General features: G+C 44.5%; 1 protein-coding gene across 8 annotated transcripts; it reads left to right on the top strand.

Annotated features, from left to right (window-relative positions):
* The first annotated feature begins 765 nt into the window (after window positions 1–765).
* On the top strand, window positions 766–24,267 carry ZKSCAN5 (zinc finger with KRAB and SCAN domains 5). Of its 8 annotated transcripts, none has more exons than XM_064593249.1 (7): window positions 766–786; window positions 2,011–2,525; window positions 6,370–6,508; window positions 11,156–11,238; window positions 11,518–11,653; window positions 17,597–18,205; window positions 21,408–24,267. In XM_064593249.1, exons 2-7 carry the CDS (start codon window positions 2,112–2,114, stop codon window positions 22,532–22,534), a joined length of 2,508 nt encoding a protein of 835 aa, XP_064449319.1. In that variant the 5' UTR covers window positions 766–786; window positions 2,011–2,111; the 3' UTR covers window positions 22,535–24,267. The 8 variants fall into 8 exon arrangements, with proteins under 8 accessions (XP_064449319.1, XP_045731695.1, XP_045731696.1 ...); XM_045875739.3 differs by lacking the exon at window positions 766–786 and adding an exon at window positions 1,262–1,748; XM_045875740.3 differs by lacking the exon at window positions 766–786 and adding an exon at window positions 1,262–1,748 and having other exon boundaries at window positions 2,008–2,525; window positions 11,521–11,653.
* Window positions 24,268–26,909: the final 2,642 nt, after the last annotated feature.

Raw genomic sequence — 26,909 nt, 5'->3', positions numbered from 1 at the left:
TGCTCCTTGGGAGCCTGCTTCTCCCTCTGCCTCTCTCTCTCTCTCTCTGTCTCTCATGAATAAATAAATAAAATCTTAAAAAAAAAAAAAAAAAAACAATGACTGATCCTCAATAAATGAAAACATCATATTATCACAGGGATAGAACATCGCACCAGAATAGAAAATGTAGAAATAGACCCCAAAACACGAGGATTTAGTGTATGAAAAAGGCAGCATCACAAATCAATGGGAGGTAAAGACACTTTGTCATAAATGATGAGACAACTGGGTAGCGATTTGGAAAAAGACAGAGTTAGAGCTATACTTCACACCGTACACCAAGATAATTTTGAATGGACCAAAGGCTCAGTGTTTAAAAGTGAGCATACGCAAAGTAAATGTAAAAAGTGAAACCACAGCAGACATACCGCAGTGTCAATTTAGGCGTTTGTAAACACATACACAAACGAGAGGTTATTAAGAAGGGCATCCCTGTGGCTAGAGAAGCCCTGCATAGACGAGTCCTCTACTTCGCAGGAACTCATTGCTCTCAACTCCACTCTCCCCAGCCTGGAGAGCAACCCACTCCGCCACTATCGGCCTTGCCCGCGGAGGCGCTCGAGGAAACGCCTCCTTGCCTTCCCGCATTCTGATAGGCTCTCGAGACCGAGGCTGCAAAGAGACCCACGGCCCTATTGGCTAGTGGGCGCGGCCTGCGCGGGGCTTCATGGGAGTTGTAGGCTCCTGCGACTCCGCGTCTGACGTCGGTGATTTCGGCCCCGTGAGCACTGCGGTGGTGAAGAGGTGGGTGTGTCTGGAGACGGGGTGCGGGGAGGGGCGAGGATGCAGGTGAAAAAAACGAAGGATTTAAAATTAAAAAGAAATTAGGGTTGCGGGCCCTCAGGAAGGGGCGAACCTACTTGGAAGTGGGGCACAGAGCGTTGGGGTGGGGGAGCGCAAGTTCTACGGCCAATCAGACATTAGCAATTCTTGCCTTAGCAACCACTCCGGACAGCTAAGGCCCGGTCCCTTGCCCCCACTCCAAGGGAAGGGGAGGAGCCCGGGCTGTTTAAATGGCTTTGGGCTCGGGTGGAGAGAAGCCGGTGCCGTTTCCTTCCCCGCTCTGGTGGCTGGGAACCTGCGGCTCGGTGGGCGGGGAACAGCCGCGTCCCGGAGGCACGCCAACTCCCCGCCGATTGGCCCACAATTCCTCGGGGGCGGGGTCTGGGGCGGGCAGGTTCCCGCCCGCTGCGAGGCGAGGACCTCCGGGATTCCTAGAGAGGACTCGGAAGTGCTCTTGGCGGTGGGATTGATGGCTCGACCCCGTTGGACGGGGAGAGCTCGGACTCGCTTACTTCCGGCGAGGAAGTGTTGCGAAGTGTCGGCTTCGGTTTTCTCTCCGTTTGTGGAAGAAACCTGTCTTCCCAAGCGTGGCTGCGAGAGCTTGGTCTCCAGGAGAGCTCCCCGGGACTGGTGCCTGGAGGAAAGAGGATGGGCTTTGTGTCCAGACGGGGGTCCTGTGTCTAACCTTGACCGGCCCGGTTTCCGTGACTATGGGGTCGGGGGCGCTTCTGAAGAATCTGGGTCCAAATCTGTACTTATAACTGTGCTTCTCTTCGGGACCAATGAAGTCTCTTCTTGGTCTGTCATGCTCTTGTGGCATGAAGGACAGGACCCGTTTTGGCCATTGTAATGTTTTTAACCCCTGTTTTGACTTAAGTTTGGCTTGTGGTAGAGAAAAGCAGAGACTGCGTCTGGACCAGTTAGTAAGTCTTGTCCTATTACTTATATGAAATGTAATGTTCTTCACCATTAAAACTGTATTCGGTTAGGCCTGATGTCAGATTTTTATTGCTCTTCTTTACATTTTTTAAATGTTGGAAATGTTCTCTATTAGTAATTTTATGGGTGGAGTGACGGCTGTCTTGTAGTCTGTATTTTAAAGTAAGTTGCACTGTTGAGTGGTCTTTAGTACCGATGACCTCTTTGTCATCTCTTTGCTAATAATGATTTCCAATATATCAGTAGGTTGCACACTAATGGAAGTGCCCTTCAGAAGATCTTAAAGAGCAGAAAACAGATCTGATCTGTGTGACAGCTAACCTGGAGAGACATCCCTCTGAGTTGGAATGATAATGACAGAGTCTGGGGAAGTTATAGACTTAGACCCTCCAGCTGAGACTTCACAGGAGCAAGAAGACCTTCTAATTGTGAAGGTGGAAGAAGAAGACTGCACGTGGATGCAGGAGTACAATCCTCCAGTGTTTGAGACTTTTTACCAGCGCTTCAGGCACTTCCAGTACCATGAGGCCTCAGGCCCCCGGGAGGCCCTGAGCCAGCTCCGGGTGCTCTGCTGTGAGTGGCTGAGGCCTGAGCTGCACACCAAGGAGCAGATCCTGGAGCTGCTGGTGCTGGAGCAGTTCCTGACCATCCTCCCTGAAGAGTTCCAGACCTGGGTGAGAGAACATCACCCAGAAAGTGGAGAAGAGGCTGTGGCTGTGGTAGAAAATATACAGAGAGAACTAGAGGAACGCAGACAACAGGTGAGCGAAAGGGGACACATTGGAGCAATGAGGAAGGAGAGGAAGAGAGTTAGGTGCTGCTGAGCAGGGGTGAGATCCTTTGAGCTCTGGTGCTTCATCCATATTCTTTTGTTCTCCTGGGATTAGGTACACTGTGGAGATTTCCTGCCATTCCAGCAAAGAAGCAGTATCCAGTGTGTTAATCTGGAGAAGACAGTCAGCGATTTTATTTATTTTTAAAATTACTGTTTCTATTTTTTGAATGACATGATACAAAATTCAAAAGGTGCATAAGGTTGTTATGAAAAGTAAGTTTCCTCCCGCCCCTAATTCCCCGGCTGCCTAGTTCTCTTCAGACGCAGCCACTGTTACCTGATACCTGTATATCCTTACAGAGATAGACTTTCTTCTCTATATATAAGCATACGTGTAGATGACATGCTTTAAGAAAACACAAATGTTTTTAAATCACTGTGCGCTTCTGCCTCTTGCTTTTTTCTCATATCTTGGTTTGTTCCATGTCCGTGCAAACAACGCTGCCTCACTCTCTGAAACTGTGTTATATTCCATTGTGTGGATGGATATACCATAATTTAACTCCCATTGAAAGCCATTTAAGTCATTCCTTTAGGATGTTTCTGAACTTTTACTATAACAAGCTGCAATGATTGTCTTTTACATATGTTATTAATTATAGAATAAGTGCTTAGAAGAAGTCAGATTGTTGGCTCAGGGGCCATATGCATTTGTAATTTTGACAGCTGTTGACAGCTTGCCCTCTGTAGAGCTTATACCGGTTTTTACTCCCTACTGCAGGGTATGAGAGAAATTTTTTGCTCACAGCCTGATAATGTGATGTTATCCAACTTTTTGTTAGTGCTAATCTGAAAGATGCAATATTCCATTTCTGTGCAATTTTAGTATGCATTTCTCATATTATGAGTGAGTTTGACCTCAGTGTGTATTTTAAAGGTCTATGTGTGTACCCTTTGTTGTTGTGGTTTTTTTTTTTAAAGTAAGCTCCACACCCAGTGTGGGGCTTGAACTCACAACCCTGAGATCAAGAGTCATATGCTCCACTGAGTGAGCCAGCCAGGCGCCCTATGTGTCTACCTTTTTTTGTGAATTACCTGTTTACAGTATTTACCTATTTGAAAAAAATAAGCAGTGTGTCTGTCATCTGAGTTGCAAGTTTATTTTTCCACTTTGTTGTTTGTCTTTGCTTATGCAGATTTTTGTTTTGCAGGGTTTTTAATTTTTATGTAGTCCATTTATTTTTTAATTTATGGTTTCTGGGTTTTGTGCTATACTTAGAAAGGCCTTCTCCACTACAATATTATAAGAAAATTTTCTAATAGTCTCTTCTTAGTTTTTTATTTTTATTTATTTTTTTGGTGCATGGTGTTTGATATGGTTATAACTTTCTTTCCCCAGATGTCTATCCAGTTTCCCCAGGAACTTATAGTAGTCCCTTTTTTCCCTCTCTGATTAAAACGCCATCTTTATTACATACCAAATTTCTGCATGTATTTGGGTCTATTTATGGTCTTTTTATTCTGTTTTATTGACCTTATTACCTGCTAATGTATCAGTATCTGAATTACTTGAGCTCTGTAAAGGGTTTTGGTATTGATAGGGCTACCCCTCCCCCTTCCAAATTTTTTTCAATATTTTCTTTTTTCCTTATGAACTTTAGAATTGCTTAAAGTTTTCACCACTCCAAAAATCCTGTTAGTTTTTTTTTTTGTAGGGGGCGGATCCAGTAAATCATGTATTAATTTAAAGAGGACCGATACCTTTATGTTGTTATATCTTCTTGTCTTTTCTTCTCATTTATAACCTGACCCTCTACCTTCTTGTTGCTAGGGTCACACTCTCTTAACCCTTTTTTTTTTTTTTTTTTTTTGAGCAAAGAAACAAAAATCATGAGACCTTGGGTCACAAGAGTTTGAAGCTAGTTGGAGAATTTCCCTCATTCTTTTTTTTTTTTTTTTTAAGATTCTATTTATTTGAGCGAGAGAGCGTGAGCAGGGGGAAGAGGAGGGACAAGCCGACTCCCCGCTGAGCGGGGAACCTGACATGGGGCTCGATCCCAGGACCCTGGGATCATGACCTGAGCCAGAGTCAGACGCTTAACCGACTGAGCCACCCAGGTGCCCGTCCCTCATTCTTGAGAGCCATTGCACTTCATTGTAAGGTCGCAGTCCAATTATTCTTCATCTCTGGGTAAGGGGTACTTCAGCCTTCCAGAACATCCTCAGGCTCTTCAGCTGAGGTTAAACTTCAGGAGGTTTAATTCACTCCATGAGGCAAGGGGGCAGCAGAGGGAATTGCTGCTGACCCTCAGCCAGACCCTTGGCTATACTGAATGATTGTCCTCCAGATGGGAATGTCTGAACCTTTCTATTGCCTCCATCAGGACAGAAAGTAAAGGTTCATGGTGACATCTCGTTATTCCTTTTTTAAGCCTAATTTGGGACATTAACAAACAAACTTGTCCCTCCTTTTTTTATAGTAATAAATATTCAAAAGTACAGTTAAAAACAGAAAGGGTTTTTGAAACAGAGGATTTACAGCCGCTATGTACATGTACCTCTCTCATTGTGATATGCAGCCCGTCTTTGGAAGGGACACAGAAAATAATAATTTCTTAGTGGTAGTCAGGGATTTGAGGCCCATAGAGGGGATTTTCTTAAGGGCCTTCACAGCTCACTTTGTTTGCCTTCCTTTCTGCCTGTCGTCTATATCCCCGACATTGTTCCTCAGCTTTATCTCCAGGTGGTTTTTGTCTCTGGCAGGCCTTTTCCCAGGCTTTATCCTTTACCCCTCCTCCTTGGTTTCTCTGTCCTATTGTCAGGGGACCTCAAGGGCTGCTTTGCTTTTCGGTGCCGATGTGCCCTTTGACATACTTGGCATCATCTTAACTCTTATCTTGAGCGGGTCCACAAGGACACACAAATTTCCATGCAGAATGATCTTTGCCGCAACTGTTTTGTAGCCACCTGTTGATGTAACTCCTGTGCCACGTTCTGCCAGTGCTAAGAGGGTTAAAATTTAAAGTGCTTTGAAACATAAGGGAGGGGAAGAGGGGGATGGCAATTCTCTCTCAGTGCAGGATCTTAGTATCTGCTAGGATGCTGCTGAGCTAGTACCTTCCAGAAAAGACAGATTGTGGAGACCGGTTGTGGCAGAGTAACTGTGTGTCCCCTAGGATTGAGTGAGAGCCCAGAACAGAAAGATGGAGTACTTAGCAGGTCAGACAGGAACTAGCTCTGGTCTTGGTGTTGGTCTGTCCTACTTGAACGGGGTACGCTAAGGAACTGAGTATGGCTTCCTGTGTCCTATATTGACCTTTGCAACCTCCCTTCTCACTTTTCTCCCCCTTCACTAAACTTGGCCTACCCTGGCTTTCTTATGGTTTCTCGACGGTACCAGATACCTGTTTCTGCCTGAGAGTCTTTGCTTATGTCGTTCTCTCTGCCCTGGACACTTCTGACTTTTTTCCTGGCGGGCTTCTTTTGCCCTTTAGGTGTTTACTTAAAGCGACAGATCCTCAGAAAAGCCTGCCTTGGCCACCCTCTCTCAAGTAGTTTCATCTGTTCTGTCTTAAGGCACTGCTTTCTTCTCCTTTCTAAGGTATAACAGTCTGTAATTATGTATTTGTGCGTGGATATGTTTAATGGGAGTCCTCTTCACCTAGAAAGAAACTGTGTTTATTAAGCCACTGTGTAGTCAGTTTGCTTGGCTCATTGTAGATGCACATTAAATATTTGGCAAAAGAGTGAATGGAAGAAGAATGGAAATTTACTGGATTCTTCCATAGCCCTCCCTGCAACGTGCTGATCGGTGTGGTTGTGCTTGTTAGATCGTGGTGTGTCCTGAAGTGCTTCCTCAGAAGATGGTGCCACCTGGAGTTGTGCAGGAGTCCCTCAGCCACCAGCTCCCGTCCGTGGACCCCCAGTCTGTACAGGAGCCACAGAAGCCTCATCTCCTGGAGGAAAATGGTGAGGACGTGTGATTCGGTGGAACAGATGTGGCTAGAAGTGGGCGCCCTGGCCACGTGGGTAAGCGGTATCTGTGTGAGAGAGACTTCAGGCTGGGCAGCCACTCTGCAGTCAGCAGGATCGGGAGCTTGGGAAGGGCTGGGACCTGGCATCCAGTCCCTGGCATTCAGAGAGAGGTCAGCTTGTAGGATGGCTAGGCTGTGCACTGTAGTTCCATGGGAAAGCTGTCGTGACGACGACAGCTCTCAGTGCAGGGACTGTCAGAAGATCTACAGGAGTCCTTTACGCAAGTGTCGCACTTGTTTTATGACCGCTTTCCGGCTCCACCTCGTCGATTTTGTTGTCTTACGCTTGTGCAAGAGCAGCTCTCCAGTTCCCGATTGCACTCATTTCGGGCTGCCAGTCGTTCACCTTGAAATCTTATTTCAAGCAGTGCCTCGCAGTGACCTTTAGAGCAACTGTTCTCTCTCTCTCTCCTCCCCCACCCCCCTCTCAACCTTATTAACGTGTATTAGACACATGAAGGGTGAAAGTGAGCTGCTGTGTATCTTATTTATGACGCACATGTCCCCAGGTCTTTAACCCTAATCAGAAACTCTCGCTATCAGATATATCTTAGGATTCAGAAATTTTCAGATTGATTGATTGATTGATTGATTGATTGATTGATTTATTTATTTATTTTTTTTAAAGATTATTTATTTATTTATTTTTTGAGACAGAGAACGAGAGAGAGAGCACATGAAAGGGGGGAGGGTCAGAGGCAGAAGCAGGCTCCCTGCCGAGCAGGGAGCCCGATGTGGGACTCGATCCAGGGACTCCAAGATCATGACCTGAGCCGAAGGCAGTCGCTTAACCAATTGAGCCACCCAGGCGCCCTGAAATTTTCAGATTTATTAAGGGAATATGATTTATATACCATATAGTACAGTACCAGCAGGATTTGAGGTGGGACTCCACAGTGACACACATTAGTGAAATGTATGCAGCTTTACGGTGAGTGGATTAAATAAAAACTTTAAAGAGCTTCCCATCGGTTCTGGTCAGGTTTTGCTGTCAAATTAGTTCAATGTGTAACTTAATGAGAGGAAGGCCTTTGGTATTGAGAGCTTGGGGATTTCAGAGTGTGGAGAACCCGTGTTCCAGGTTCGGCCCCAGGCTTGCTTCTGTTCTCCCCTTAGGGGTCAGGCCTTCCATTTCACATGCCCCACGGCTCTGACCTTCTCCAGCTTTCCTTTCACAGTGGTAATAATAACAGAAGTGTTACTTAGGTAGAGTTTACTGGGTGTCGGCAAGTGTCCCAAGTGCTTTATTTGTAGGAATTCATTAAACCCTCAGTGTACCAGAAAAAATAGTCTTTGCTGTTTATCACCCGGGGCCAAGGGATCCTTTATTCTATGTATATATATTTACTATTTTATTTAATTTATTATATTATTTATTATTTTATTTTATATATATTATCATGTATATGTTATTTATGAATAATTTACAGAAGAAACAAAGGATAATAAAAAATAATTCTCAAGGAAATTTTAATAAGAACCTCTTTATATCAAGTACATTTTGATAATAGAAACATTGTAAAAAAATTAAAGAATACCGTTACACAGTACTGTCCCTGTTCCCTTTAGAAAAATGAATACTGTCCCTTTCACAAAATGGGATGGTCCAGAATCTTGTTGCAAAATCTTGCCGCATGAAGTCCTTCCTGTTGAATAATTCAGTGGATGAGAATGTCGTATTTCCTTTTTGAAATTAGAAATAGAGTGTTTATCGTTGATTCTTATGTTTGAGAAAATTTACCTCTGATATTGTTTGTAGACTCCTTCAAAGATTTGCCCTTTGGCTTCAGTTTCATCATTATCGTGTAGAATACACTGCTCTGTCTCTTCATGTCATCTTCTTACTCATCTAGTAATAGTGAAGTGTCTTTTGCTGCAAATTTTTTTCTCTTTGCTGATAGGGGTGGAAAATGAAAAATTCTGAATTCACAGCTATGCTCAATGAAAGCTAAAAGCAGGTATCAATAGTCTTATACCTTCTTGAAGATGCTGCAGAACTCTGGGCAATGAATTTAATACTTGGAGACTAGTGAAGAATGATGATTATTTCACTCTTACATCATCATCCTAAGTATTTCCTTTATTCTCCTGTTTTCTTACTATTTTAGTTTTTTCTGCTATCATTGGGAATAATTAATGAGTAATGATTGGTAAATATGTGGTAATTCCTAGGATGATGAATTAGGAAAATGTTTTATGATACAGGAAAAATAAGATCACTCAGATCTCAAAATGTACCCTACATGTGTAGAAGAGGCCAGTGGATCCATATAGAAATTACAAGACAGAATGAGTCGTATTCTATTTTTTAATAATACTAAAATAAATTTTCTTCTTCAGAAGACCTCTAAAGGGATAAAAGTCATGTAATTCCAGCCTTTAAAAATAGTTAACACTAAAAAAAAAATAGCTAACACTGTTTATTTATTTTTTGTTTTTAAAATTTTTATTTATTTATTTGACAGAGAGAGATATAGCGAGAGCAGGAACATAAGCAGGGGGAGTGGGAGAGGGAGAAGCAGGCTTCCCACGGAGCAGGGAGCCCGACGTGGGGCTCGATCCCAGGACCCCGGGATCACGACCCAAGCCAAAGGCAGACACTTAATGACTTGGGGCCAGGTGCCCCGAGTTAACACTGTTTAAAAAAGAAACGCCAAACCCCAAATTGTGTCTAATATACTTAGTTGGCATAGCAAGGGTTAATGTCCACACAGACCCAATAGAATAGGTACTACTGTTATCCTCATGTTAGAAATTAAGAAGCTGAGGCCTAGTCAGGTTAGGTAATTCATTCAAGGTCACGGAGCTGTCAGTGACTGAGCTGGGATTCTAACCCCAGCAATCCAGCTCTGCATTCATCCTTTTACCCCAGTCCGAGCTGTGCTGCTTTTGCCTTTCCTGCAGGCCCCCCCAAGTGCAGACTCCTGTCCTCTTCCCGCCACTGCCAGAGTCTCATCATGCCAGGCTGCTCTTCCTTCTGTCCCTAGGTGCTGCTTCTCTTCTCTGCCCTGTTAGCTAGACCCAGCCAGTTTCTTTCTTCCAGCAAAATTACGAGGTTTGTTTTGTGTTTGTTTCAGTTTTTGATTTCTGTGCACTGGGGAAGGCTGCATTCCTCCTGCCTTTGATAGCACCGAAGGCTGGTTTTCTGTCTCTGGGACTAATTCCAGCGTGAGAAGGGTGAAGTCATTTGCTGAAAAGCTAAAGAAACAAAAGGTTTTACAGGAACGTCATAAAATAAGTGGTATTGTTTGGAGTGTAATTATTATAATTATTCCAGTTGTAATTGGAATGTAGTCTATACTCAAAATCAAAATCACTGTTTAAGTACAGACTACATTCGTCCCTTTCTTTGAGTCCTGTTTTGACTCTGTAGCCACACTCCTGGTTTCAGCTGCCATCTCTGTTTCTGGCTTTCGTCTCTAACCATGATCTCTTTCTTTTTGTGTCATTGCTGATTACATGCTAGTCCTTGGACAGAAGCAAGCTGCATAACAACATACATCTTTAGGACCAGGGAAACCATAGCAACATCCTAAACTGTCAGGTTAAAGATTAATACCAGGTGGATCTGTCCAGATCAGGGCATATATAGACAATGAGATCGTATGCACCACCAGTCTCGCACAAAGAACAAGCAGAGGTGACACAGCAGGGGTCAGAAGGTCACCAACATCTAGAGATCAGACCCTGCAGGCGTTGCACATGCAATTCACTCTGCCCAGAGAGCACCCTCATCCCCCCAACCCACCCCAACCCTACTGACCAGAGTCACTTCCTGTGGAAAGGCTTTCCTGATGCTCCCACCTTCCCCCTCTCTGGCCTGGAGGTTCCCCTGTTTCCATGCTCTTGTGGGAACTTGGGTGAATTTCAAGTATATTGCCCTTACCCTGTGCTGGAAGTAAGTGAGGCTCACATGTCTGCTCTCCCCACTAGACAGTGAAGTTTTTGGAAGGCAAGAATTGCTTTATCTGCCTGTTCTTATAACACACAATGTAGACTTAGTGCATTACTAATTGCCTGACTCTCCATCAACCATACTAGCTTCTAGAAGGAAGAGAATGTGGACTAAGACCTTGCTAGTCAAAGGGTGGCTCAAGGAGCAGCACCAGAATCACCTGGCTTTGTTAGAGGTGCAGAATATGGGGGCCACCACAGACCTGCTGAGCCATATCTGCCCTGAACCAAGCCCTCCACGTGATCTGTGTGCGCATTAAAGTTTGAGAAGCCCTGGGCTCTTGGTAGCGCTTCAGCTTCATGGAAGCTATGGGACTGGTTAATCTTTGAGATGACTAGATTTGATCTTGGCGGAGCAGATTGCATCCTTTACAGGGGACTGGCACAGTCTTGAGATTACTGGCAGGGATTAGCCTGACCAAAGCAGGGAGTCTAGTTTTTCGGGGGGAAGAGTGAGTGTAGTTAGGTGGGGGAGGAGTCACAACGTGAAGGGCCTTGAGAGCCGAGCAGAAAAATTTGGCCTTGCCATAGCAAGGCGCCATCGTGGATTCTTGAGTGAAAGTAGAACATGATGGCAATCGGAACTGGGCAGAGATTCTCACTGACACCTCTTTTTCTCCCCCCTCAGCCCTACCTGCTCTCCAAGTTCCTTCCCTTCCCCTGAAGGACAGCCAGGAGCTGACAGCCTCACTTCTCTCGGCTGGGTCCCAGGTGAGCCAGCGTCCCATGCCTGCAGTGAGGACCCACGTCTGTTCTTGGACAAGTAGCTGCCCTGATCCTGAATCTCCATTAGGAGTTCTGTCTCTCGCTGCAGCCTGGGCCCTCCTGGGGTTCCTACTTGAATGTCGCTTTCCCTTCTACCCAGTGCTCCCCTCTCCTCTTTGCAGCACAGACCCTCCCTCTGTTTTTTCCCTTCGTGCTCCCAATTCTTCCCCTCACTCCAAATTTGAACCTAGGGAATGGAAATTTAGTGGCGATCTCGTGTTTCAGAAGTTGGTGAAAATTGAAGATGTGGCTGATGTGGCTGTATCCTTCATCCTGGAGGAATGGGGACATTTGGACCAGTCCCAGAAGTCCCTCTATAGGGATGACAGGAAGGAGAATTATGGGAGTATTACTTCCATGGGTAAGAATGATTTCATCTGTGCTTGGATTAGGACATCTTAATTTTGTTATAAAAAATATTTCTGGCACATCGGATAAAAGCATGTATGTGACTTAATTACTGTGACTGCTTATTTTTTTTTCTGTGAAAGAGTAAACTGACATTCCTTGACATTCCTTTTTTTTTTTCTTATTCAGCTTATTCTGATAATTTCCGTCATCATCAGGGTATGTTTGATGTCTTGATAATACTTGGGGGATAGTATTTGCAATCCAGCAAATGCTCTCGTTTTAGTGCTTTAAGATAAAAGAGCTCAGAACTAAAAGGCTTGGGTTTTAACAGATTTGTAGTAGTTATTGGATTCTGTTCCTTGACAAGTTGAATAATTTTTTTTTTTCAAAGATTTTATTTATTTATTTGACAGAGAGAGACACAGCGAGAGAGGGAACACAAGCAGGGGGAGTGAGAGAGGGAGAAGCAGGCTCCCCGCAGAGCAGGGAGCCCGATGCGGGACTTGATCCCAGGACCCTGGGATCACGACCTGAGCCAAAGGCAGTCGCCTGACCGACTGAGCCACCCAGGCTCCCGAATAATTATTTTTTTTTAAAGATTTTATTTATGTATTTGACAGATAGAGACATAGCGAGAGAGGAACACAAGCAGGGGGAGTAGGAGAGGGAGAAGCAGGCTTCCTGCGGAGCAGGGAGCCCGATGTGGGGCTCAATCCCAGGACCCTGGGACCATGACCTGAGCCAAAGGCAGACGCTTAACAACTGAGCCACCCAGGCGCCCTGACAAATTGAATACTTCTTAACTGAATAATTCTCACTTGTGAAAGCATCTCAGACCTCCACTGAATAACTGTTTATTAGAGTACATTTGACCCTCGAACAACATGGGGCCAGAGGTGCCGACCCCCCCACGCAGTCGAAATTCTGTGTATAACTTTTGACTCCCCCAAAACTTAACTACTCCTAGCCTGCTGTTGACCTGAAGCCTTCCAGTAACATAGAGCCCCCCCCCAAATTTTTTTAATTAAAAAAAAAAATAAATAAATAATAAATTAAAAAATTTAGAAAAATCATAAAGCCGATTAACACATAGTTTGTATATGTGTCCTGTACTGTGTTCCTACATGAAAGTAAGCTAGAGAAAAGGAAGTGCTATTAAAATAGTAAGGAAGGGCACCTGGGTGGCTCAGTTGGTTAAGCGACTGCCTTCGGCTCAGGTCATGATCCTGGAGTCCCGGGATCGAGTTCCGCATCGGGCTCCTTGCTCAGCGAGGAGTCTGCTTCTCCCTCTGACCCTCCCCACCTCATGCTTTCTCTCTCTCTCAAATAAATAAATAAAATCTTAAAAAAATAAAATAAAATAAAATAAAATAGTAAGGAAGAAGAACTGCATTTTCAGGGCTGTATGTATCGAAAGAAATCGGTGTGTCAGTGGACCTGCGCAGTTCAAACTCATGTTATTCAAGGGGCAACTGTGTTATCAGAGGATCTGCCTTTTCCCCAGTGCGTGGGTGGCTGGTTGTTCACTCCATCTCCATTCTCAGATCATGGGTGCTTATTTCATGACGTTCGCCTTGCTATCTCCATTTTACATGTCCTCATCCCTTCTTGAATTTTGTGCCCCAAATGAGATTTTGAACCTGTTTCTAAATTATCCTGGGAACACATACTCGATTATGTGCCTAGAGCAAATTATAAAAATCTCAGCACCGTAGCAAACATTTCATTCTTTTTTTAAATGAATTTCAAATACCTCACTTGTCTAATTTGAGCCTGGTAGTATTTTCTTTTTTTCAATTACTTTGCAGGCATTTAATGGGTTTCAGGCTTTCAGAACTTGGCACAGTTCTTTTTTATACTGTTTTCCAAGCAGTTTTAAATTTGTCCTTTCCAATTTTTAAAAAAATCCATCTGTTCATTACAATCTCTTTACAACTCTAGTGTACTCCTACATTAAGAACACATTTGATGATTTCTGCCCCTTAACTTCTCTGGGAAGGCCACATTAGGTATTTGTATGCCTGTGTGTTCCTAATAGCATTGAGTAGGTCAGGATTTGGGGCATCTGGGTGGCTCAGTTGGTTAAATGTCTGCCTTTGTTCCTGCCTTTGGGACATGATCCCGGGGTCCTGGGATTGAGCCCTTTGTCAGGTTCCCTGCTCAGTGGGGCTTCTCCCTCTCCCTCTCCCTCTCCCTATCCCTCTGCCCCTCCCCCTGCTCATGCTCTCTCTCTTAAATAAATAAAATCATTTAAAAAAAGAGAGAGAGAAGGTCAGTATTTTAAAAGTATCCATCAGATTCAGAAATGAGATTTTAAAAAAACAGATGTATCCTGGAGACAGCCATTTCAGTGGAGTGTCCGGGACGTTGGGGAACAAGAGACAGTTTCTTTGAAGATTGCAAAGGAGAGGAATTTGAGAAAGCTATCGCAGATACACTTTCAAGAACATTGTGAAGGAAATGAGAAAGGGGGCTTATCACTATAAGGGTACATAGCTTAGATGGATAGATTGGGGTTTTGTATGTTCTCTTTTTCTTTCTATTCTTTTTTATTGGGGGGCGGGCAAAGGGAGAGGGAGAGAGAGAATCTCCAGCTGACTTCCCCCTGAGCATGGCGTCTGACATGGGGCTTGATCTCACAACCCTGAGATCATGACCTGAGCCAAAATTAAGAGTCGGATGCTTAACCGACTGAGCCACCCAGGCACCTCTGTACATTCTCCTTTTCAGTGGGAGAGTTTTAAGCATACTTAAATGCTACTGGAAAAGAACTAGTAAAGAGTGAGTTTGAAATGTTGGGGCAAGGAAGAGGAGATCATTGATGAGGGTGATCCCTCAAAAACAGGATGGCATGGGGAGGTCGGGGGTCCGGGAGGGAGGCTTGGCCTTGGTCAGAGAGACAGCTCTTCCACCATGAGGCGAGGGGAGGATGACAGAGGAAGGCTGCCAACAAGTTTTTGGTTGGTCTGTAGGATGTTCAAGGAGCTTTGCCTTTCCTTCAAATAGGAGACAGTCACCTGTTGAGAATGAGCAGGTGATGAAGTAGGTGGCAGAGAAGAGGTTCGAATACATTGGAGAACCTTGTACATGCACATAGTGAAACATATTCAAATAGTATAAAGGGGTATAAAGTGAAAACTGAGTCACCTACCCTGCTTCTCAATCTTCTGTTTACTATTACCAATTTCTGGATTGTATCTCTAGGCATATTCTGTATACACACGTTTTTGCAAAACATGATAACATGCCATACACTAGTGGAATTTTAAAATAACAGTGATATATCTTGGAAGCCATAGTGGAGATATTTTGACATAGCTGATGAGAAAAATGAGTGGGGAAAGGAGCCAGCTGTAGGAACATAGAATGCCAACAGGGCAGCAGTGAGGTTGAAGAGCCTGAATCTTTAAAGCACCAAATCTGCCTGATTTGTTTTTGTCTCCCCTGCCCCCCACCATTGTATTACTAACCAGCTGGGCAGAGCATTGAGCAAAAAGCATGGTCTTCTGTCAGATACACAAATAACCCAAGAGAATCAACAGAAAGCTTGTCATGTACATGGGAAGGAGGTGGGGAAAGAGGGAAAAAGCAAATCTGTAAACCCATTGGTGTGACAACCTATGTAATCGCCATATCAGGAAAAGGGCAATTGTTAATAGAACTAAAGAGGTTCATTGGGCTAATCTTATTTATTTATTTATTTATTTATTTTCAAATTCACTCCTGGAAAAAGAAAACCATGTGCTTTTTTGACTTGTTGGTTGGGAGAGAATTTTAGTAAGAATAAAATGTGTGGGCATAAGCAGATGTGAGTAAAAGAGAAAAAGAAATCCTGTGATGACAGAGATTACCTGCCTACTTAAATGGGGGAGGAAAAAACGATTCTTTTTTATTATATGTTTGTTTCTACTATTAAGATGTCTTTTTAGGAAGAAAATTAAGGTAAAAGAGTTTTAAGAAATTAAAATTCGGGGCGCCTGGGTGGCTTAGTTGGTTGAGCCAGGGTCCTGGGATCGAGCCCCACATCAGGCTCCCTGCTCAGCGGGAAGCCTGCTTCTCCCTCTCCCACTCCCCCTGCTTGTGTTCCCTCTCTCACTGTCTCTCTCTCTCTCTCTCTGTCAAGTAAACAAATAAATCTTAAAAAAATATATAAAAAATAAATTAAAATTCAAGTTTTCTTGATGGAATAAGAATTATAACTTCTCACTCTGTAAAAAAAAAAAAAGATTAGTAATAATATCTACCTCAAAAGGTCATTGTTAGGATTATATGCCATAAAATCGTAAAACCCTTATAGTCCTGGTCCATTGTAGCACTCAGCAAATGTTAGCTTTCATTACCATTATTCTGAAATATTTGAAAACAACCTTGCTGGGTTTTTGTTGTTGTTTTTTTTTTTTTTAAAGATTTTATTTATTTATTTGAGATAGAGAATGAGATAGAGAGAGCATGAGAGAGGGGAGGGTCAGAGGGAGAAGCAGACTCCCTGCTGAGCAGGGAGCCCACTGCGGAACTCGATCCCGGGACTCCAGGATCATGACCTGAGCCGAAGGCAGTCGCTTAACCAACTGAGCCACCCAGGCGCCCTTTTTTTTTTTTTTTTAAGATTTTATTTATTTGACAGAGAGAGACAAAGCAAGAGAAGGAACACAAGCAGGGGTGTGGGAGAGGGAGAAGCAGGCTTCCCGCGAAGCAGGGAGCCCGACGCGGGGTTCGATCCCAGGACCCTGGGATCATGACTTGAGCCGAAGGCAGATGCTTAACGACTGAGCCACCCAGGTGCCCCCCCCAAAAAATCTTATTAGAAAGTTCTCAATAGACCCTGGTGTCTCTCTCTCTAGCATATAAAAAATAATATTCCCTGTTTTTTAATTACCGAAGATTTGTCTCTGCAAAGCATATTGAATGTCCATGCTTCAAGTGAAATATAGGTTGTTGATCCAGTTACATAGGGAGATGATTGCAGTTTGTCCGGCGTCTGTATTCATCAGTGACTCTTGGGTGTTAAGCTAGCTCTTTTTTTTTTTTTTAAAGATTTTATTTATTTATTTGAGAGAGAGAGAATGAGAGACAGAGAGCATGAGAGGGAGGAGGGTCAGAGGGAGAAGCAGACTCCCTGCCGAGCAGGGAGCCCGATGCGGGACTCGATCCAGGGACTCCAGGATCATGACCTGAGCCGAAGGCAGTCGCTTAACCAACTGAGCCACCCAGGCGCCCCGTTAAGCTAGCTCTTGTCAGTACTAGATTCTTCTCTGGGTATAGAAAGAATACTTTTTTTCCTTTAGACTTATTCATACCAAACTGAGATTCTTAGGGGATTAAAAAAGCTGGAAAGATCATCTTCCTTCTTCAGGGTATGAATGAACAGGAAGAAGAAGGTGAAAACTGGGTTAGCTGCACAACCCAATATCACATTTTGTTTTTGTTTTTTTTTGTTTTTGTTTTTTAAAGATTTTATTTATTTATTTGAGAGAGAATGAGAGAGAGAGCATGAGAGGGGTGAGGGTCAGAGGGAGAAGCAGACTCCCTGCTGAGCAGGGAGCCCGATGCGGGACTCGATCCTGGGACTCCAGGATCACGACCTGAGCCGAAGGCAGTCGCTTAACCAACTGAGCCACCCAGGCGCCCCCCAATATCACATTTTGTGAAGAATTTGATATTGCACAGGTGTGCACAAACAGGTACTGTTAAGTACCCCACCAAGAGGATATCACCTTCACTAAATAGAAGGACTGCTCTCCCAGTTTCATCCGTTGGACACATTCTTGCCAGCTCTTCTGTCCGCGGCCTGTTTCTGCTGGAGGATTCTTTGTCCCCTCCCAGTAGCATAAAGCCGCCTTTGCCAAGTCCTGCGGTGCTAGCACACGTCGGCGTCATAATTACCCATGTCCTCAGTCGTTTTGTTTCTTCCAGTATGGGGAATAGCTAATCCGTTTTCCTTCTCTTATTTCAGATTACGAATCTGGGCATGACAATGTGGAACTCGCCGTAAAGCAGATTTCCAATGACGCTGAACCCCACTGGATGACTTCAGGAAGCCCTGAAAGAAATGTTCCCCAGAGTCAAGGGTTTGGAGAAGTTAGTGACCTTCATGGCATGGTAGAGAGGTGGCAGGTAAACCCCGCAGTGGGGAGATCAAGGCAGAACCCTTCCCAGAAAAAAGATCTTGGTACCATCGCGGATGTTAACCGTAAGCACAACCCAAGTGGCGAGAGAGGTCACAAATGTAACGATTGTGGTAAATTTTTCCTTCAAGCCTCAAACTTCATTCAACATCGGCGAATCCACACTGGAGAGAAACCGTTTAAGTGTGGTGAATGTGGGAAAAGCTACAATCAGCGGGTCCATCTGACTCAGCACCAGCGAGTTCACACTGGTGAGAAACCCTACAAGTGTCAGGTGTGCGGAAAAACCTTCCGCGTGAGCTCACACCTCGTCCAACATCACAGCGTGCACAGCGGAGAGAGGCCGTACGGGTGTACCGAGTGCGGGAAAAACTTCGGTCGGCACTCCCATCTGATCGAGCACCTGAAACGCCACTTCAGAGAGAAATCCCAAAGATGTAGGTATTGGGAGTTTGTGTTCAGAGAATAGATGGAGGCGAAAATGGTTTTATGAGCTTAAAGCGGTAGGACAGATGGGTTGTGCTGACTGGGAGCAGTAGCTAAGGGGCAGAAATCACAGTCCATTTTGTTGTTTTATACTTTAATTGGTCCAGTGAGTAGGCAAACCTATGCCCTCTCCACCCTCCCCACAGCTTCCCTCTTGGCAGAGGCACCTGCTTTCAGCTCTCTTACATGTTTCTTCTGATAAATCCCCCCCCTTTTTTTAAAAAGATTTTATTTATTTGAGAGAGAGAGCACGGGCAAGGGGTGCGGAGAGGGAGAAGCAGGTTCCCCGCTGAGCAGGGAGCCCGATGTGGGACTTGATCCCAGGACTCCAGGATCATGACCTGAGCCAAAGGCAGACGCTTAACCAACTGAGCCACCCAGGCATCCCTGTTAATTCCCTATTTGTCAATAATATGTCTGTTGCCCGACTTAACTGATTTTAAACATTATCTCTTGCCTTTCTTTTGTAGTAAATGAGGATTTTGGCTCGCTCTCTCATGCTTCCCTCCCTCTTTCCCCTTTTCTCAATTTTGTTAACTCACATTTTACTTTAAAATGATAAAATAATACTAGAGCAGGAAGTTTGGAGGAAAGAAAGCAGGAGGAAAAAAATGACCCACAATCCCACCATCCTAATAGAACTGTTATTATTTAGCATATTCCTTCTATCTTTTTTTTATAAGCTTATTTTTATGTAGGTGTATTCAGAGGGTACAGTTAAATATTAGACACACTTTGTCCAGTGTGGCTTGGCTCTCCTGTTTGTTATTTCTGACAACCTGCCGTTGTGTGGAGACATCAACACTTAATTGTTGCTCAGTTGAACTTCTAATTTTTTCTCTTTTGTTCTGATAGCTGTGCCTTAAAAAAAAACAACAACTATGCCTTAAAAAAAATAGGATTATTTCCTTATAATAGATGCCCAGAAGTGGGATTAGTGGATGAAAGGCCAAAAACATTTTGATGGGTCTTGATACATACTGCCAAATTGCTTTTCCAGTCACCACATATTAGTTTTACTATATTTCTCCCAGGGTGATCAGACTTTTTTTTTTTTTTAAGATTTTATTTATTTATTTGACAGAGAGAGACACAGCGAGAGGGAACACAAGCAGGGGGAGTGGGAGAGGGAGAAGCAGGCTTCCCGCTGAGCAGGGAGCCCAATGCAGGGCTGGATCCCAGGACCCTGGGATTGTGACCTGAGCCGAAGGCAGACGCTTAACGACTGAGCCACCCAGGCACCCCGGACATTTTTTTTTCCACAAATGGGGTAAGCAGAAGAGACGTCTTTTCTGTATTCATTTTCATTAGTTTGGTTATCAGTAAGGTTGAACAATTTTCCCTGTTCGTTTACTTATTTTTTCATAGCTGTTCAAGTGACATTAAATTTATATATGGAAGAGATCACAGTCAATCATGCTGTGGGGTGCCTGGGTGGCTCAGTCATTAAGCGTCTGCCTTCGGCTCAGGTCATGATTCCAGGTCCTGGGATCGAGCCCCGCATCGGGCTCCCTGCTCCTTGGGAAGCCTGCTTCTCCCTCTCCCACTCCCCCTGCTTGTATTCCCTTTCTCGCTGTGTCTCTCTCTGTCAAATAAATAAATAAAATCTTAAAAAAAAAAAACATGCTGTGAACTTAAAGGCTCTTATTAATATTTTCCACATAACTCTTAAGACTGGCTTTAAAGTATTTATTTTTAAATTCTGCCTTTGACGTCCCCAAGCCCAGCTACTTGTCATTCGCATTAACAGTGACCACCACCTTCTCTATCATGGAATAGAAGATTATGAAGTTCTCAAGGCCTTTAGAGTCTGGGTGGAGCAGAGCTTTCTCCTCTGCCAGTTTTGTCCCTTCTGCTTGGTGGCCACCTCCTTGGGGAAACGCATCCAATAGCACTCCGGACCTGGGAAGCAATTACTTTAAAGTAGTCTTTATTCTTTCCTATCTCCTCGACAGTTGTTCTTATGACTAGTTTCCTGGTTAACACTCACCTACTCCCCCCTGCCGTTTTTTGTTTTTTTTTTTTGGATCAAGAGAGGGATCTTTTGTGCGCTCATCCAGCCCTCATTATCGTGAGCCTGTGGTGCTAGGTGCTTGGGGTAGAGTAGTAAACAGAATCACACAGTTTGTGCCCTTGTGGCGCTGATGGTCTGGGCCGAGGAGCAGATAGGAAAGGTGGTGAGCATTCACAGGTTCGATGCCCTGGTGGGGAAACAAGCTCAGGTGACGGCTAAGAGTGAAGAGAGCAGAGATTCACCTATCACCCACCCTCTTTTTTTTTTTTTTTTAAAGATTTTATTTATTTATTTGAGAGAGAGAGAGTGAGAGAGCACAAGAGGGGGGAGCGGGAGAGGGAGAAGCAGACTCCCCGCTGAGCAGGGAGCCCGATGCGGGACTCGATCCCGGGACTCCAGGATCATGACCCGAGCCGAAGGCAGTCGCTTAACCAACTGAGCCACCGAGGCACCCTATCATTACCCACCCTCTTGACGATAGTTTTTATTGGCTCATTGCTCTTTTGTCCTGGATCCTAATCAGGTATTCTTCCAGCTCTATCCCCCTCATAGTCCTTTGCTTCCCATTCTTCAGTTCTTATCTGCTCTCTCCATCCAGCTGTGTTTTTGTTCTGACTCAGTCTGTCTGCCTCAGTCCTGTTTGCATTTCAGAATCCTCTCTCTCCTTCCTGGATGTTAGAATCGTGGTGCTCCTCCCTAGCAATTGCCTCACCTCAGTCACTCTCACCATCCTGCTTAGCGAGCCTCTTCATCTCATTCTTTTCATGAGACAAATTCTTTTGACTCCCACTGGCGTCAGGCACATCCAGGCATCCTCCCCCGTCCCTTTGTTACTGCCTTCACATCGTGGTTTCACCTGATTATCCTCTTTCTCCTGACAGTTCATATTTCTACTGTAAAAGAACTGGTGACAGGGGCGCCTGGGTGGCTCATTGATTTAGCGTCTGCCTTCGGCTTAGGTCATGATCCCAGGGTCCTGGGATCGAGCCCTGTGTCAGGTTCCCTGCTCAGTGGGGAGCCTGCTTCTCCCTCTGCCTGACCCTCCCCCTGCTTGCTCATGCTCTCTCTCAAATAAATAAAATCTTAAAAAAAAAACACCACAAAAAACTGGTGACATTTGCATTTCCTCTTTATTTCAGGCAGTGACAAAAGAAGTAAGAATACAAAATTGAATGTTAAGAAGAAAATTTCAGAATTTTCAGAAGCCGATGTGGAACTCTCAGGAAGAATCCAAAGAAATGTTTCTCAAGGTCAAGATTTTGGAGAAGGCCATGAGCACCCAGGCAAGTTGGATAGAAAGCAGGGAGTTCCCATGAAAGAGATATTAGGACAGCCCTCTTCAAAGAGGATAAATTTTAACGAAGTCACGTATGTGCACAAAAAATCAGCCACAGGAGAGAGACCACATAAATGTAATGAATGTGGAAAAAGCTTTATTCAGAGTGCACATCTGATTCAACATCAGCGAATCCACACAGGGGAGAAGCCCTTTCGGTGTGACGAATGTGGGAAAAGCTACAATCAGCGGGTGCATCTGACTCAGCACCAGCGAGTCCACACTGGTGAGAAACCCTATACCTGTCACTTGTGTGGGAAAGCATTTAGAGTGCGGTCCCATCTTGTTCAGCATCAGAGTGTGCACAGTGGGGAGAGACCCTTTAAGTGTAATGAGTGTGGGAAAGGCTTTGGGAGGCGGTCCCACCTTGCGGGGCATCTGAGACTCCACTCTAGAGAGAAATCCCATCAGTGTCATGAGTGTGGAGAGATCTTTTTTCAGTATGTTAGCCTCATTGAACATCAGGTGCTCCATATGGGTCAGAGAAATGAAAAAAATGGCATTTGCGAGGAAGCTTACGGTTGGAACCTGACAGTGATTGAAGATAAGAAGATGGAGTTACAAGAGCAGCCTTATAAGTGTGATATCTGTGGCAAAGCCTTTAGTTATAGTTCAGACCTTATTCAGCATTACAGAACTCACACTGCAGAGAAAACCAATAAATGTGATATATGTAGAGAAAGTGTTGGCCAGTGTTCCCACGTAAAACAACACCAAAAAACCTACTCCAACATGAAGTCCCATCAATGTAATGAGTGTGGCAGAGGCTTCACTCTGAAGTCACATCTTAATCAGCATCAGCGAATCCATACTGGTGAGAAACCCTTTCAATGTAAAGAATGTGGAATGAGTTTCAGTTGGAGTTGTAGCCTCTTCAAACATCTGAGAAGTCACGAGAGGACAGATCCCATAAATACCTTAAGTGTATAGATGTTTCTGTTGTAGAACAGCTGTTACTCAATTTTAGAGAAGCTTTCCTAAGAGAAACCCTCTTCCTGTAATGAATGTAATAACAACTTTCAGCATTCTCTCCAACGTAACCATCAAACCTACAGATATGTTGAAATCCTTCAGTTAGAACTTAGGAACACTGGAGAATCCACAGTGAATAGATATGTTTGCTTTCCCCATCGAGAAGTGCTTTTGTTAGCATCTTCATGCTTAAGAATCTAGACAAGAGAGCACCTGTGGATATGGTGGATGAAGAAGAGCCTTCAGGTGGCACTCATTTTTTGGTTAAATTTCAGAACGTTGACACTGAGAAAAGCCTCACTAATGCAGTAGAAATAAGCTTTATTTGTAGTTTCTGCCTTGTTGGACAGCTTATTCAGGGAAGAGCACAGTGAAAGGAAGAGAGAACTCTTCAGCATGATATCTGTTTTGGTACCTCAGCAACGAACCTTTTCTAGAAGCGTTGATCCCAGCCACTAGAATGCTCCAGCTATTGTTCCCATCTTGAGTATTAAAGCCTTTGAAAAGAAATCGACTTAAGGTATTTATATCCTGTCAAAATTGGGGTTCAGAGACTGGATGGTATGTGTTCCCATTGCATTATACAGTCTCTAATTTCTCCATGAAGCATTCTCTACCTTGTTTTTGTTTTGATTCTGTTAGCATCAAAGTTGGCTAGTACCAAGAGGAGTTAAGTGTGTAAATCCAGGAGAGAAACTGTTGGTCAGTCACATCTTAAGGAGAAGAGAGAGGGACCTTGGGAATAGTGAAGAGAAAATAGGCCAGACTGTGGGCTGGTTTTCAGTCCGTCACCCACAAGAATGAGGGCAGCTGTGTTCGTGGAAGGACTTAGACCAAGTTGAATTAAGAATCTTGGTCCAAGGAGAATGTATAGCAATTCCCAGTGGCCCTGGAGATAGACCTCCTCCATAGGATAATGGTGTATAGAGTAAGTGTCAGTTTGGATTGCAGTTGGATTTGAAAGTAAACCGTAACCAGGAGCAGAAAGGTTCGTGTTCTGGTTAGCGCTGTCTTGTGGGAAGGTCGGAGGGAAAGATGACATGGATGAGAGGGTTAATTTGAGCGTCTTTTCTAGAGACAGGGAAAGAGTGCTTCTGGGAACTACTACTGATTGCTGGGCTTACAATAAACAATAAATACTTGTTGACTGTATGTGTTGTACATTGGTGCCCTGCTCAGATCCCCTTTATCAAGCTGGCATGCCCATCCCCCAGCTACTCTGAGTTTTGGCTGTTGAGTGCTCATAACTCTCCCCCCTCTCCAGAGACTCTGGACAGTTGTCCTCAGATGATGGGAGCTGCCTCACAGCTGGGGTGGGAGCTGTCCTCCACACCCCGCAGCCAGTGTCTGGTTGAAATGGGGGGTACAAAAGGCTGATTCACTAGGTCTGTCTCAGTGGGGGGTAGGGGGAACTGTGGTGCATTTACTTTCCCTGCAGAAGGAACTTGTGACCTGCACCTTTCTCCATAGTTCCCTTACTTCTTTCTCATTGGGGAGGAAATGCTTCTAACTCGGTCTTTCTCCCAGACTAAGGAGGCTCAAGGAGCCACCGAGACGGCGAAACCTCCCGGATTCCTGGAGAACACCAATGAGGTGGGGGGGGGCGGGGGCGGGATTTGAGGCGCTTCCGGTGGGCTCTCTGGGGCTTGTATTTGTCCTGAAGGTCTGGTGTTCTGCTCGTCTTCCCTCTTCCGGGTCGACCCCGCGGCTCTCAGTTCCGGTGTGCGGGTGGCGGAGGCGTCACGAGATGCACCGTCAGCACCGCGGCGTCCGGCCCCAGCCGGAAGTGGAGGGAAGCGCCTCGCTCTCGGTGCCCTCGGCCCCTGTCCAGCCCTGCTTTGTGCTTTGGCTTAAACCTAATGACGGGACCCATTAGGAGAGGCATGGGAGGCAAAACGTACGACAGTAGCGTTTTTCTGCCTTGTACAGAATCGTAGAATGACTTCACCAGTAAGTGCAGTTCTGGTGGCTTGGACCTAAGGAGAAAGGACATAACCCAGAGAAGGTCCAGAAAAAGGAGATTACACAAATCAGAGTGACCACAGATTTGAACCTGTCAGATCCCATGTAGTAGAACTAAGAGACACTATTTGAAATCAGAATGACACAGGGAGAAAAAGTAAGGGTAGGAGAGTAAGGAGGTACCTACGGAGATAGAGAAAATGCAGCAGATAAAAAAATTAGGGATATTCAAGGATGAAGACCAAAATGGAGAAACTAACGTGTTTTGGACTTGATGTCAGGGACAGTTTTACCTCTTTACATCTGTCTCTTGGTACCTCTGAGCATAATAGATCATGAGTTTGGTGCAGTATAGCAACTGGTTTGTTTTATCCTTGGCCAGAAATATTACAAGTACAGTATATATCACTGGTTGTGAGTGCGACCAGGAGAAAACAGGACTGTGTCAGCACAAAGCCATCAGTCAGTCTAGATAAGCAGCCTTAAACCTTTGGGGTTATAATCTTGTTTCTAAGAGAAAAGAAGAGTTACATTTGTTGTGCATTTGATGATGTGTTTATTTCTGTGTTGAGTACTTTACCTGGTATATCAATGTGCTCCTAATGCTGTAACAAAATGCTGCAGACGGGGTGGCTTAAGCAACAGAAGTTTATTTTCGTGCAGTTCTGGAGGCTGGAAATCAGAGATCCGGATGACAGCGGAGTTGGTTTCTACTGAGCCCTCTGCTTGGCTTGCTGACCGCTGCCTTGCTGTGCCCTCATATGGCCTTTCCTCTGTGTGTGTGCACTCCTGGTAGCTCTTCCTCCTCTTATGAGGACATCAGTCCTATAGATGAGGCCAACCCTATGACCTCATCTAACTTTACCCCCTTGTCTCCAAATGCAGTCACATTGGGGGTTAGGGCTTCAACGTATGAATTTTGGGAGACACAATTCAGTCCTCCTTAGGAGTGTATTTACAACGCACTGGCTTCCAGTGTATTTCCAATACATGTAGATTTATAATACAATATAGTTATAATAACTACTTAGTAGTGTGTCCCAATTTTATTTTTTTTTAAGATTTTATTTATTTATTTATTGGACAGAGAGAGATAGCTAGAGAGGGAACACGGCAGGGGTAGTGGGAGAGGGAGAGAGAAGCAGGCTCCCCACTGAACAGGGAGCCCGACCTGGGACTCGACCCCAAGACCCTGGGATCATGACCTGAGCTGAAGGCAGAGGCTCAACGACTGAGCCACCCAGGCGTCCCATGTGTGTCCCAATTTTAGAGTTGGGCAATCTGAGCTTCAGAAAATTAGTAAATTTTCCACGGTCAGATAGGTAGTAAGGATCGGAGACAGAATTCGTCTGTCCAGTTCTGAAGCCTGAATTCTTTCTCAGCAGCATGTGGCATATCTTTTTTCTTATGTATTTCTGTATTTTTTTTTTTTTAAGATTTTATTTATTTGACAGAGAGACACAGCGAGAGAGGGAACACAAGCTGGGGGAGTGGGAGAGGGAGAAGCAGGCTCTCCGCTGAGCAGGGAGCCCAATGCAGGGCTCGATCTCAGGACCCTGGGGTCATGACCTGAGCTGAAAGCAGACACTTCATGACTGAGCCACCCAGGCACCCCTCTGTGAGTATTTACACCGTGTTTATATAGTGCTTTAAGTTCTATAATATTTAATATGGTCTTCAAAAGCTCTGCAGGGAAAGCAAGCAGTTCAGTCCTCATTTTACAGATGAAGAGATGGAGGCACAGAGATAGGACTTGACCATAACTTATCTCTGAAATGGAGCCTGGAGCCTCAGGTCTCCTCAGTCCTAACCTAGACAGTGCTCCACACTACAGTGAGAGAAAAGGCCTGTATCTGATGTCTTCACAGCTTTCTAATTCTTTCTGGCAGCAAATTGTGTGAGCTTCACTCCTCATTCCAGTATCTTCCCAGATAAAGATGGGTGACTAGGATGTGCATATGTGTTCTCCCAAAGGGGTCAATGCAATTCCAAATTGTCCCTGGTTGAATGGTGCTGGTGAGTTATGTGTACTAGTTATGTCATCATGAGAAAACACAAAGGAAGCAGGTATTTGATCCAGAAGGGGCAGGATTTTAGTAGAAAAGACCCATGTAAACTGCCACAGCCCATGGGGATGGTGCTCGGGCAAACCTGTATCTTGGAATTTGGCCGAAGGTCACCTGTCACTAATCAGGAGACAAAAAGATCTTGATTGTGGGCAGAGGAAACCAAACAAAGCAATCAATCCTCAAGGACACAGAGATAAGACTTGGTCTCTCCTGTCCCTGTCTTAGCCAATTTGGATTCTTTTTTTTTTTTTAAGATTTTACTTATTTGACAGAGAGAGACCCACAGCGAGAGAGGGAACACA

This window comes from Mirounga angustirostris, unplaced genomic scaffold (genome assembly GCF_029215605.1).
Source record: "Mirounga angustirostris isolate CCGP_5_RB_7025 unplaced genomic scaffold, mMirAng1.0.hap1 SCAF_5, whole genome shotgun sequence".
Taxonomy (NCBI): Eukaryota; Metazoa; Chordata; class Mammalia; order Carnivora; family Phocidae; genus Mirounga; species Mirounga angustirostris.
Note: the sequence above shows the minus strand (reverse complement) of the source record. Positions and strands in the feature narration are given on the sequence as shown.